The sequence below is a fragment of the Ambystoma mexicanum genome, chromosome 2p, assembly GCF_040938575.1.
Source record: "Ambystoma mexicanum isolate Mex_15411 chromosome 2p, UKY_AmexF1_1, whole genome shotgun sequence".
Taxonomy (NCBI): domain Eukaryota; kingdom Metazoa; phylum Chordata; class Amphibia; order Caudata; family Ambystomatidae; genus Ambystoma; species Ambystoma mexicanum.
The window spans coordinates 283,811,437-283,825,025 of record NC_090923.1 but is presented as its reverse complement, the minus strand read 5'-3'; the positions used below and the strand labels follow the sequence as shown (position 1 = coordinate 283,825,025).

At 45.1% G+C, this 13,589-nt stretch overlaps 1 protein-coding gene across 2 annotated transcripts in view; it reads left to right on the top strand.

Moving 5' to 3' along the window:
* Positions 1-13,589, top strand: part of LOC138565871 (uncharacterized) — a 308,555-nt gene that overhangs the window by 200,910 nt on the left and 94,056 nt on the right. For both annotated transcript variants that reach the window (XM_069643024.1, XM_069643025.1), the window contains exons 5-6: positions 7,619-8,658; positions 12,348-12,447. In XM_069643024.1, the coding sequence (XP_069499125.1) occupies positions 7,619-8,658; positions 12,348-12,447 (1,140 nt within the window). The remainder of the gene's footprint in view (positions 1-7,618; positions 8,659-12,347; positions 12,448-13,589) is intronic.

Sequence of the window (13,589 nt, the reverse complement as noted above, 5' to 3'; positions counted from 1 at the left end):
AAGGGTGGTCTCCTAATCTATCACTACTATGAGTCTAGCAATTACCTTCCCATAGCATAGGCGATATATTTTGTTGGCCGAAAACCAACTGCATCATATGTTCAGCATTATTAGTACAGACTTATGAGCATAACCAGAGAGCGTCCATTTTGTAGGAATAGAATTTGCCATTTTGACTAATTTTCACTTTTTGCTTTCTGTTCAAACTGCTTTGCTGTTGCTCATGCATAGAGCAAGGCCACAAAGTACATGTTGAAACGCAGCCCAGGCAACCCAGACGGCAATGCCCCAGTGTCCTCCCTCACAAGTCCTTGGAAGTAAGCAACAAGGCATTTAATCACTGCGCAGGTGCCAGCTAGTCTCGCTGGTGCAGCAGAAATGGTAGAAATGAACAATTAATGGCTTGAATTATGCTCTTTTACGGCCCCCCTTGACTGAGTCCCTTTAGATGGAGCTGGCCTCTAGCACACAAATAGAAACTAGAAGATAGTGAGGCCTGGAATGTGTCTCTCCCCTGCACGCAGCTTGCTTGTAAGAACAAGAGCATATGTTCCCTAAAACAAAGAATGGTGTCTGCGACTTCGCAAATTGTTGCTGAATAAATGTCTGAAGGGTGTCATATTCATCATAATTGTCAATCATCGAAACCATTGCAAAGAAAGTTACCTTATGGGCGGTTTTGAATGTGTCACTACTGATAATAAGATGATCATTTTGTATATTCTTAACTGATGTAGAATGCTCGCTCTCTTGCATCCCACGAGGTCTGTGTGACACACGTTGCGGAACGTGAGACCCAGTCGGCTGACTGAGACTATTTGCTTTGCAATGAACCCTAGATTTTGGGAATTGAACCTCGTGTCTGGCGTATCAGTTTGTGTGTGGTGATTGTGCCTTGTTTCCATACGCGAGGGTCCCCTTGGGGCTCGGTCACTACAGGACCCCTCCAACTGGATCTACTGTTCCTCCACCGCTTCATTGAACTGTCCGCAGGTGAAAAGATGCTTCCACTTGTTTAGTATCACCAGCCACACATTTGGACTTTCTTGTTGGGGCAAGAGGACGTGTCATAAATTCTGCCACAGAGGTTGGGATGAATATGGCAATGTGGCTGCCACATGCTGATATTGTGCCCTTTTTTGATCGGACGGGCTGTTTTTGAAAGACACTGTACAAAGGTGGAAGTGCCGCTTTATTTCCCTCCTAGCTCTAACTGTGTCATCCTTTCACAGGTTTCCCATTTTTCCCATGCGGGGGCATTCACTCTTTTGGGTTCATCACCTTTTACTTTTGGCATAATCATTCGCTGACTCAAAGTAAGGGTCGTGGGTGATGGGAGATCTGGCACATCCCACATCTGGTGGCAGTTCAAGTGCATCTGGAGATGGCATCTAACTCCTCCTGCCCCTCCTGCAAAAGTGACAGACCGTGGGCTCATACTTCTGTACATGTACGCCTCAAAGCACTTAGGTACTATAGACCACTTGCCACTCAAAATGCGCTTCTCCAATGCCACAAGTTTGGAGATTTCATTCCCCGCTTGTTGCACGTCTATTGGCTGGGCACTGATAGATTTACTGCTATTTAAATCTCCTGGTTCCAACAACCACAGTGGTGGTGGTGTCATTGACTAATGTCCTGTGCGTTAGCCATGCAAGGTGGTTACTAAGATGTAGTAAAAATAGTACAAATGCCTAGACTATATCAATTTTTCACCTCATTACTAAAGCCTATTCCTAAACTGCACCAGCAAAAACCTGCTTTTGCTTAACAATACTGACCCAAATTAAGTCATGCGTGTCTTTTCATAAAATACTTTGTTTGCAAACCTCCCATTTTCCTGCACCACTGTTGATCTGAATCTCATCAACAAATGTGTGTTTCTTTGACTACATAAGGAAAACATTAGATTGCTTTCCCTTAGACCGGTCTACTGCTGGCGACTCGAGTCCCTTAGTTTTTCGGAGTGGCAAATCGCTCTAACAATTTCACTTTAAGTAATTGTCGCGTCTCCCCAGAGTTGGTGGTAGGAAAGCTAGGTTCCACCTTTGGGTGTACAAACATGCTCCAGAAGAGTTTCTTTGACTACATAGTTTGCCCAGGCTTAAGTGGTCTATAAATAAATAACCAAATTCAAACCGTGTTAATATGTGCAAGGGACAGATTAGTAGAATGAGCTGACATCAAGTATTGACTTAACCAATGTAATATTGGTTGGAAAATAGCAGAATCTGGCACATGGAACATGTAAAGTTTGCAACCGATAACATTGGTTTTACCTCGTAAAATGCAAAAGCACAAAACAAATTAGGTGAAGTACATCTGAAGTATGCAACCTTTTTGAGTGCCATACTGAACTAATCTGCATCACACATTTTGGGATTCGATTCCTGATGTCTTCTCTATTCCTGATCTCTTCAGGGATTGGTACTAAATGGCTGTAAATGTGCATGGCAATCTTTAGATATGAACTACATTAGCACATGTGTAGTTGCAAACCCAAATGGGGATGTTGTGCACAGATGTAGTGACCAGGAAAAACTATTCACAAAGTATCTGGAGTGGCATCTTAATAAAAATGTGCTTGAAGACGGACTTTTTATATTCGTTTTTTGAATAAATGCAACATCCTGAATTCCATTTATGATTCAGCCCAGAATGAAATAAAAGCATTTACGAGAACTCAATGGAGGAGTATTTTCTACTCTCAAGTTTGTATAGAATTATTTTTTCCTAATAAGGAATTTTGGTCTAGTGTTGCATGGATTACAAATTTCACCTCACAACTTGCTCCGATGCATTGTCGATGCAATTTTAAGTATTGTGAAAGGGTTATATGTTAATAAAACGCACAAAATGAAGACAAATATTCAAGGAATTCAGCATGCTTAATGCCTTCTAAATATGACTGAATAAATGTGGGTCATGGCGGTAACCTTTTTATTGCACTACTGTCTGGTGCACCTGTTCATAGAATAAGAATTTCAGTGCGACATCTCTGGCAGGTGCTTTTGGAGGGGGCAGGGTGGTTATAAATTATCCATAAATGTGTGCAAAGGGGATCTATAAAATTTTGTTTCTAATGGATTGTCCTCCAACGTATTCCTCATCTGTGATATTTAGTGTCCAAAGCTCCGCTGCTTCGGAAATTTATCAGAGGGCACCTTGCGTCAATGGTGTCAGGTCAATGTCCCTCGGAGGCCCCTGTCATCAGATGTTATAAGTAGCACGCAAGGCACTCGTAGCCTCAGTTCTGTTTTTTCCACAAACTTGTTTGCTTTGTGAAACTTGGAGCGCCTCGTACTTCTGTTGCTATGAAAACTTTCTTCTATGTCTTCAACTCCGATGACACCTCGGTCCGAGTTCAAGAAATGCCAGGACTTCTGGTACAAGATGTCCATCACAGATCTGCATCGTGTCTGGAAAGGCCTTGTGAGAACGAAAGGGGAAATGCTAGGTGTCCAAGCACCATAAGTCCTGACCTGCTGGGCCTTCGACCGATGAGTCGAGAGGCCAAGGTCCAGGAGTGGTTCCCGCCACTAGTCTTCCACATCGAAGTGCTCTAGGAGAAGGCCCAGCCAGTTGTCGTCCTCGTCCTCTTCGGGTGGCACCCCGAGAGGGTGAGTTACCTGTCCAAACATTCAACGCCCTCAGAGTGGGAACCTTTCCGGGTGAAAATACTAACATTTTTGACAAACTGGGCAAAACCCCGTCTGGGCCTTTTGGTGAAGCCTGCAGTGAACATTCTCGGCCAGATACTCACTCGCCCTCGAGCCCGGGTAAACGGCACGATCCTCATCGGGAGCCTTCAAAGCCTTAAGGTGCATAAGGATCACTCAAGACGTGATACAAGGTCAGTCTTTGTCGCCATCGAAACCGTCAAAATCAATTCCTTCAAAGCTGTCAATGGCTTTGGCGCCACAGCAGCCTATACTGCCTGTCGGGGTCCTCCACCCCGATCAGGCCCTCGATGCCTTCGGAGCCGTTGCCAACGTTACCAGTTCAGCCCCTGGCACTGGTGGAACCCCCTAATGCGCTGGTTAAGGCCAAGTCGACTCTAAAGCCTCTGGCTGTGGTTGCCGAGAAGAGGTGTATCCCACTGCCGAAGAAAGACTAAGTCACTCACCTCCATTTTTGAGGAGGAGGAACAATCTGATGAGGGGAAGGCTCCTTTTGGTCCCCATTTGGGACCGCTAATGTGTCAGAATGCCTCCTCCTCGGAGGAGGAGAGTCGTATGCAGGATCTTTGTGATACCTTGCATCATGCTAGTGGTATTGACACTTCTCCTGAGCTGGAGTTCAGCAGGCCTGACCCTGGTGAGCATGCCAACTCCTCTTACCGACACCTTATGTCTAGAGTGGTGGAGTATGGGCTGGGCCAGGCCTACTACCCACTATGATCAGGATGATCTTATGGACATTTTGGATCAGGGTCCTCATACAGATCCCATATTGCCATTTAATGTGGCTCTGCAGATCCGGGTGTCTAAGAATTGGGGAACCCCGAAGACTAATCCTGTGGTGAACTCTTTGACACAAAAATACCACCCCTCCAGTAGTGCCCCCGGCATCTGTCCTCTCACCCCACTCCAGAGATTCTGTTGGTCCAGGCAGCCATGGCTACCGTGAAGCAGGTAGTGTACCCTACCTTCCCTTAGTATAGGGATGATAAGCACGTGGAAGGATGGGCACGCAAGGTATTTTTGCCTGGGTTTATGACACTGAAGGCGGCCAACTCCTCTTGTGCCTTGGCAAGATTTTTGCATACTCTGTGGGATTGCATCTCCATGGCAGCTGAGCATATTCCCAAAGGGGATGAAGGGGAGGGATTCCTAGCTATTAAGGACTGCAAGGAAGCAATGTGTGAATCCGTCCAAGGTGAGGACTCAGAACATTCTCCATATGGTAAAAAATGTTGGAATGCCTAGTGTCTTCTGGCCCTTGACTTCTTAAGGTTGCTCGGCCTCATGGCATACAGCATTTTTCTGGTGCCAGAGGCCTGTCTGAGTCCTGAGCGCCTATTGAAGGGACCTCATTCTCAATGGTCTCAATTCTCAGGCAGGATGTCGGATCGCCTTCAGGTTCCGGTCAGGGTCTCGTATGATCTTCTGTGGTGGGCCTGCGAGGAAAACTTCACGAACGGAGAACCTTTTTGGCAGGCATTGCCGGAGGTCACTGTAGTGACGGACGCTTCCCTCACAGGGTGGGGATCTCATGCCAATGATCTGACCATCAGCAGTCGTTGGTTCTCAATCCGAGTCCAAACTGCACATCAATCTTTTGGAGCCGAGAGCAATCAGGCCAGCACTGAAGTCTTGCCTGCTGCCTGTTTGAGGGAAGAATGTCCCGATAATGATGGACAACGCACTGGCCATGCATTACCTCCACACGAGAGTAGGCACAGGGTCACAGTCTCTGTGCAGAGAGGCAATGCAGCTCTGGTTCTGGGCAATTCAAGAGGGAATCTCCCTAGCGGCAGTTCATCTGGCCGGAGAGTAGAACACGGTGGCGGATGCTCTGAGCAGGAAGAGGGCAGTCTGTCGAGTGGGAAATGTCTCAGGAAGTCCTTAAAGAGATCTTTGCCCTTGGGAAACCCATCAGGTGGATTTGTTTGTGACCGGGACCAACCTGAAGTGTGAGCAGTACTGCTCAAGGGAATTTCCTGAGGAGCTATAGGAGACATGTTCGTGGTGGGTTGGGAATTCCTGCTACTGTACATGCTTCATTCAGTCCCTGTCATTCCTCAGTTCTCAGGAGGTTAAGACGATTCGGGTCCTGCACAATCATAGTTGCCCCGGATTGGGCCAGGAGAACGTGGTACCCGGATCTTCTGGAAATGTCCATCTGTTCGCCGATGCGTCTTCCCCAAAGAGAGGATCTTCTCTCGCAAGAGGAAGGTCGGGTTCACTATCCAGAGGTTGAGTGTCTCAACCTTCACACTTGGTTTCTGAAAGGTTGAGATACAAGGATTGGGACCTTCCGGATGACGTAATGGATGGCTTTCTTTCAGCCAGGTGGCAGGCAACTAAGTCTGTCGTTGGAATAAGCTCTGCGACTGCTGCGGGGAAAAATGTTGATCCTGTTGAGTGTTCAACCCCAAATGTTCTAGCCTTTTTTTTTTGCTTTCTTTAGCTCATAAGAGGCTTCAGGTGGGGACCATTAAAGGTTATCTAGCAGCGCTCTCTATCTTTAAGCGCCCGTCCAAGGAATGCTCTTATTTTAAGAATCCTTTGGTTACTCATTTCTGAAAGGGCTCACAAATGTGTTCCTGCTGTCACTGTTTCAGGTTCCGGCTTGGGACCTTAACTTGGTCAAAATATTTCTGATGGGTGCTCGATTTGAACCATTGCACTCATGCCCGTTGGGGTTAACAACCTTTAAGACTGTTCTGTTGGTTGCTCTTAAGTCTGCCCGCAGAGTGAGTGAGTTGCAGGCACTTTCTTCCAAGCCACCCTTTACTGTATTTGATATGGACTGGGTGGTTTGAGTCAGACCCTCCTTTCTGCCTAAGGTAGTTTCGGACTTTCATTTGAGTCAGAAAATTGTACTACCTGCCTTCTATCCTCCTCCGCATCCTAGTAAGGAAGAGGAAGGGCTTCATAGGTGGACCCTAGGAGAGCTTTGAGCTTTTATATTTCCAGAATGACCAAGGTGAGAGTGGATGACCAGCTCTTTGTAGGGTATTCCGGGCACAAACTAGGCCAGGCTGTGTCCAAACAGACCTTGTCTAGGTGTAGCATCCTTGCTATTTCTGAATGCTGTACTTTGGCGGGCAAGGTCCCTCCTCAGTACTTGCGTGCTAATTCCACCAGAGGCGTGGCTACGTCAACAGCCCTGCAAAATTTGTTATGCTGCAACGTGGTTTTCCATACACATGTTTACCAGGCATTATTTCCTGGATACTTCCCATGCTCAGGATGTGTCGTTTGGTAGGTCAATCCTTTATTCTGCCCTTTAATTTCCAATCTTGCTAAATTATTCACCCTCCTCCAATAACAGATGCTGCTTTGGGAGTCCGTCAAAGATGAAAACGTTCAAGGACACAATCCATTCAAAGAACAAGTTACTTGTCCCTGGTAACGTTCTTTCGGCTGGATGTTCCTCCAACGTAGTCCTCATCGCCCTCCCATCCTAACCCTCTGTAGAATTTTCCATGCTATTAGTTTTTTTTCCAACAAGGCAGAGTACGGTCAGGCCCGATTTGTGGACACTGCTGTTACACGAGGAGAGGGGGAAAAAACAAGAACTGGGGCTACGGGTGCCGTGCGTGCTACTTATAACATCCGATGACGTCACCCTAGACGGAGGCCTCCGCGGGACATTAACCAGACGCCATCGACGCAGAGCGCCCTCTGCCGAAAATGTTTTGAATCAGCCGAGCTGTGGACACTACAAGTCAAAGATGAGGAATACGTTGGAGGAACATCCAGTCGAAAGAACGTTACAGGGTAAGTAACTTGTTCTTCTGCAGCATGAGTTTATTTAGCAGCTCAGGAGTGAGTGGTTGTCCTTTTTGACCCAGTACACCTTGATCTTCTAAAGGCTTACAGTAAATACTAGATTTGAGTGGCTTATGTTAATCCAAATGTTCAATACTTTTTGTCACCTTTTTTCACAGATGTACCCGCTGAATCAAGTTCAATTTGTTCTGCTCTACAAAAACTGTCTGCTGAAATTTCAGAGCAACCCATGGAAACATCGGTATCCACCCTGATTTCAAATAAAGGCACTTCCAATGACACTGTGCTCCCATCACTGCCGCCTCCTGGTAATTTTGCTGAAGCTGGTTTTGGTCCTATTCGGCCTCAAAGGCGACTGCGGCCATTTTCACGAAATACTACTAAAGGTCTCCCACCTCCTTTGATTCATTGCACTTTAGTCGATTCACTCCATATTCCTCCTCCCCCTCCACTTCCTGCTTTTCTACACACATCAGTTGTTGCTGCCCCTGTACCATTGCCATCTCATCTGAAATACAGTGCGTATGATTCTACTGATCATCTCCCCCGTCCGCCACCAAGAGTGCAGTTTTCAAGAATTCAGACTTCAGGTCTTTCTGCTCAAACATGCATGCCACCTCCTTTGAGTAATTGTATGTCTGTTGATTCTGTCATTAGTCCACCTCCACCACCGTTGCCGCCATTCCTTAAAAAATCAATTATTTCCGTCCCTGTACCAGAACAACCTCCTAATTGTTTTGGAATGGATGCTGTATCTATACTGCCCTCCCCACTACTCCTGCCTTTTAATAGCCATATGGCAGTTGCATCTGTTCCTCTACAAGCTTCTCAGGTCCAGAGTGTTGTACAAATTGATCCTTGTGCAGTCCCACCTTCCAATTCCAGTTTTCAGACTGTTCAACTGCATCCTCCATCCAATTTTAACACCTTACAATCCCCACTGCCAACTAAAAGTCCTGTTCCACTTATTTCATCCCCACTACCTACTGGCAATGTCCTTGCGCATGACTCCAAAGTGCCACCTGGACCATTACACCCACCCAAACAAGAAAGACTCACTAAGCATCAACAGGTTGGAAACCTGGATAGTTCGAGCGAAATGGGCAATGGAAAGCGAATAGCATTTATGGAGCAGCCGAGCTTACTAGATGAAATCAGAAAAGGCATTCGGCTAAAATCTGCACATGTGGATTTAATGGTAAATATATTGCCTGTTATATTTAAATTCTTGGTTAAGTATGGAAGGATCAATGTATGTGCGTTGAGTGAGGAGAGACCTGGAAACACTGCAAAGTGTTATCTTCAGTCATTTTGAGATCTAGACCTAGAAATGTCTGCCACTGGAGTGTAGCCCTGGACCATAGTGTATTGAAACCCCTATGGTGCTCATTTGGTATAGTGCCAACATAACATTGTAGTTCAAGCAGATTGAGTTGCAGAGGCCGGTCTGCAATTTGGTGTATTGTGCCTCTACCCTGAGGTCCCCCAGATCATAGTGGAGGTAGGAAAATGTCAGTCATAAGCAGTGTTGAAAAGTTATCATTAGGTCCACACCTGCATAGTAGCTATTCAGCATGTAGAACAAAGGGTAGATTTTTAGGGAAGACCTACTACATATAGTTCCCATTGAAACACTGCATCAGAGGCCACAGAGGTAGGTAAGGGCAGTTAATACTCTAATGCATGCTGCATAATTTAGTAGATACAGTTGTGTTCACCATAGTACAACGTATTTCGCTGTTTAATCTATCTTTGGGAAATCTTTGATCGGGTCAAATTTGGAATGGATGCAGATGGTTTTGGAGGTAGATGGGTATGTCAAGCACGTATTACAGAAATCTGCCTTCATATTGCATGCTTAGCATTTCCATTCTCGGGGTGATGAACGTCAAGATCTATACTTTGGAGGTAGTAACACCTATTGTGCTACAGCAGCATGTATGTGCACCAGAAAATTAGACCTGGGTCATGCTATTAATTTGCAGAACTAGTGTCTGGTCCTGGCAAGCTTGGTAGGGAGCTAGCTGAGCTTGCCAGAGTTCTGCTGATTACTGGTCACCCTTGGCACTCCCTCCGACCCATGTGCCTACAGTTCCTGTGGAATCATTGGCAGCGTATTGGCCTCTACAGTCATCCATTACCTCTTTGTGCTCCACTAGTTTAATTATCAAATCCTGACTGCTCCGTAAAGACCTTTGAGAAATCAGCTGTATAACAATGATGTCTGAGTCAGGCTATACATTTGGGTGATTGCATCTTCACAAGATCAGTCAAACTTCTCATGTTGGGGTTAGGCATGTCATTCCCACATTGTATTAGTCTGTGCTGAACCAAGTGCATCGTCTTTCTTTGTGTGGCACCGCCCATGCACCTCCAACTGAAGGATTGCAGAGTTGACGAAATTAAGCAGAAGACTACATCTCTGCACTGAATAAATGTGGTCACCATGACGGACTATGTAGTAGGTTCTGTGATGGGTCCATTTTCAAAAATGCCCTTTTTACGCATGGAGTCTGAAATTAAAACAAGCTAGTCCACCTAATGGCCACATCTCTGTAGTATACAGCATGCATCGACCCCAGAAAGGCAGAAACCTCTAGCTCTTGCATCTCCTGTGGGCAGGTTCTTTAGAGAGTAGTGTTTGATCCTACTGAACAATGGAGGGGAAAAGTCCCACTCCTCGATGCATGGCTCTTAAGAGGCTCTTGAAGCCTTTAACGATGGCCATTGTATGGGTTGGGAATTTTAATGGGAATGTTTGAGATGGGCTGTAACCCCAAAATAATAGTTGAGGAATCCTTTGTGTATTTTGTTTCCTCAATTTAGAGTATTCACCCTTTTAGGTTTGACTTTACGTTACAGTCCATACTATAGCTCTAGCTGTAGTGTTATCGGTTTAGATAACTAGCATCTGTACATATAAGAATATCAGCAGGTGCTAGGGGTTTGAGCGACTATTTCAGAGCTTGCAGGAAGTTTACTAGATTCCAGGAAAGGTGGCAGTACACAATGGGACCAGGTCCTTTAAAGGCTTAAAGCAGGGTAATGTGCCCAATGGAACCCAGTAGCATCCATTCCCACATCTGTATACAGTTTAATGTTTAGGTGGAGAGTAATTCAAAAGTGGTTATATGCTGCAACTAGAGTGATTCCTCATTAAGTTAATGGTTATTTACATCAGATACGTGAATCCATCATGATATCACATTGTGGTATCCCCTGAATACAGTCACGCCAATTCAGATCGTTTTTCTTAAATTGTTTGAAAAAAACACTAATAGTGAAAGTGTTAAAGGCGTAAAATGATGATGATTTAATAAGACAAAACCTAAATCATTTGAAAAAGGTATAGTTGGTGGAAGAGGGGAAGACGGGAAACGGATCGAAATAGGAAGTAAACAAATCCCAATTTAAGTCATTAATGCTTTTAACTATTTGAAGTGCCTCTAAACAGTAACATGGTAAGTAGATATCCATGTGTAGGTCGGCCTACGTGTATGTACACCATGACTCCACTGAGGTGCCCCTACATATTCGTAGGGCACTTGTACATGTTTTGGCATCGTGCCAACTGCTTGGCAGGTAGTATAGAATTATTCAGGGCAATAAGAACCAGACCCTAGGGGGAAGCAGACAAAAACCCAGTCAGGAGGCGTGAGTGTTCAGGTTTGGGGTAATGGTAAAATACGAGACACTGCCCAAAGTTTGGCGGATGCCCCAAGTAGAAAGATTTGGCCTTACATTTGAAAGGGAAATATTGTGAGTGTTCCGTGGGCGGAGTCTTCAGCACAGTGGGCGCAATGTATTTGGGGGGGGGAGCAGTCTGCTCAATTTTCTGACTTTCTGTGGGGAAAGGAGAAGGAATCGCTTGCAGGTCAGTGTTGGTCTATGTTCGTGCAAAGTTTAGTTTGTGGACGGGCATAATATTGCCTCCACTTAACGCATGTTTATGGGAGAAAATAAAACCAGTTAGTCTAAATACCTGATACAAATAAGAGCTGCTCTTCTTCCACATGAAGTATAGACTCCTTGTGCTAACGCACCCAATGGAGTTTCCTGCAACCTGTGTTTATCGATTAGGATATTTTGTTTTCCCTTGAGTCTTGGAGCAGATGAAGTAGGGGACCACCTACTGAAGCTCTAGATACTGATTTGGATTCTTGAAATGTCAACCATGCAAGATTTACACAGGATCCCCTGCAAAGCTGTCTATTTTCAGAGGTCATGTAGTGTTGCTTGTGAAGTAATCTGTGTGGCCGTGCCACTATTACTGGATTGTTGCTGATATGGCCAGGGCTGTGTCCCAACATAGTTGCGTTTACCTGTGCCTTCCCGTGATGCCATATGCCTTTGATTGTGGTGTGAACAGCTTGGTTTGCGTGGCGAAGAGGAGGGTCTGAATGATTTACTGGCTGCCCCTGCAAGATATCCTATTTTGGTAACTAATATAACAGTGATTATTTTTGCAACCTCAGAAGATTAAAGAACACTGCCATGCCCTTACAGGGTTTTAACCTATAACTGCAGGCTTGCACGTGTCTAAGAAGAACTTAATTTACTTAACTATCGGGGCTACCAGTTTCCCCTTACCCATGAGTGAGAATGCAATCCAGTCCTGTTTTTGCTTCTAATTCTGAGACTTCTAGGGTTTCCTAAATTTAAATGGGGAAATAAAGTTCCAAAATCGAAAGGGGGTAAAGCCCAGGATGGATAGCCTTTTCACGCATGAACATGGAAATATTGAGAGCTCTGCTATGGGAACAGTAGCCACACCCTATCAAGTGGCCCATTTTGATCATTCACTAGTCCCGCTCATTCTGTTAGATTTCTACGCAATGCTGTGTTCGTCGCTGAACTATAAAGTTGCTTGCCTATTTCTTTTCACAGGTAGCTGATTCAGTGTCGGAACCTATATCTAAAAATAAAGGATTTGGTGCAGCTCTGGAGGAGGCAGTTCGACATGGACCTAAAGCTTTAAGGAACTCATGTATGTATTGCAAAGAGTTATACAATGTACTATACGCATATTAACGGGTTGCTTGTAGATTTTATCTCCCATGAATTACAAAAAAACACGGTTTGTTTTTAGTTGCAGAAAGTAAGACTTGTAGACCAGTCCATTGTTTTATTCTGAAGAAATGGTCGCTGCCATTTTAAATATATAGGCTTAAGAGTTCAGGTTTCATTTCAGTATCAAGAAAATGTCTTGCCAGTGTACTATGGGAAGAACAGACCAGATTTGAAGGTGGCGGGGTGTGTGAAGTTCTAAATCCATACCGTAGAAGTTGTTCGGCTAGATGGAATGGAAAGGAGTATTAACACCAAATCAGTAGGTAAGCAATTCTGCAGTTTTGCCATCCTGATGGTTATGGCCAAACCTGCACCTAGAGCAGATGGCTGCCTTGCCCTGTAGCCGATCTTCCACTCTAATAAAATATTCAAAGCTGCCTTTTGAAGGAACCTTTTTTCGTTCTATTCTGTAAATATCCGGCCATAGATTTTTAGGATTAATTCCTACTGCTGTTGGTGGCTTCCTCAGTTTCACTGCCCTCACCTAGCTGTGTCCTCTGAAGCGTTGTTCCTTCGATCATTATACACGGTGAAACTTCCCTAAAAAAAAAGGATCCTTCTGCCAAATCGTTTGTTCTGCATGCTGAGGTAGCCATTAGGCAGTCATGGGCCCAATGGTAGCACTAGATTAGGGCCCTGAATGCATCATCCTGTGAAAAACTGCATCTGATATCTTATGTCCCAGGTACTGCTATGGTTAACACTGGCTACCAGGAGACGTTAATGGCTCGTGTACTGGAAATCTTTGAAGTCTTACAGAACACATGTCTTGGGTATTGCTGGGGGACGTGCGGGAACTTGTAAAGCGGCTGAGTATTCCAAGCTTGGTGACTGTGCAACCTTACAAGAGTTCTCAGTCTTGGTCTAGGTCACTGAGTATTCTACCCATGCACCGAGCTCCTTCTCTCACATATCCTGGTATCTGATACTCTAAGCATACCAGGAGCCACTCTGCTCTCCCCAGCAGCAGTCCTGATTGCACACTTATGTCCTGGATAACACAAGTTCTCTGATGGGTAGCAAAATCCACTCCTTTGCCCCAGGGAAGTGGGGTTCTTT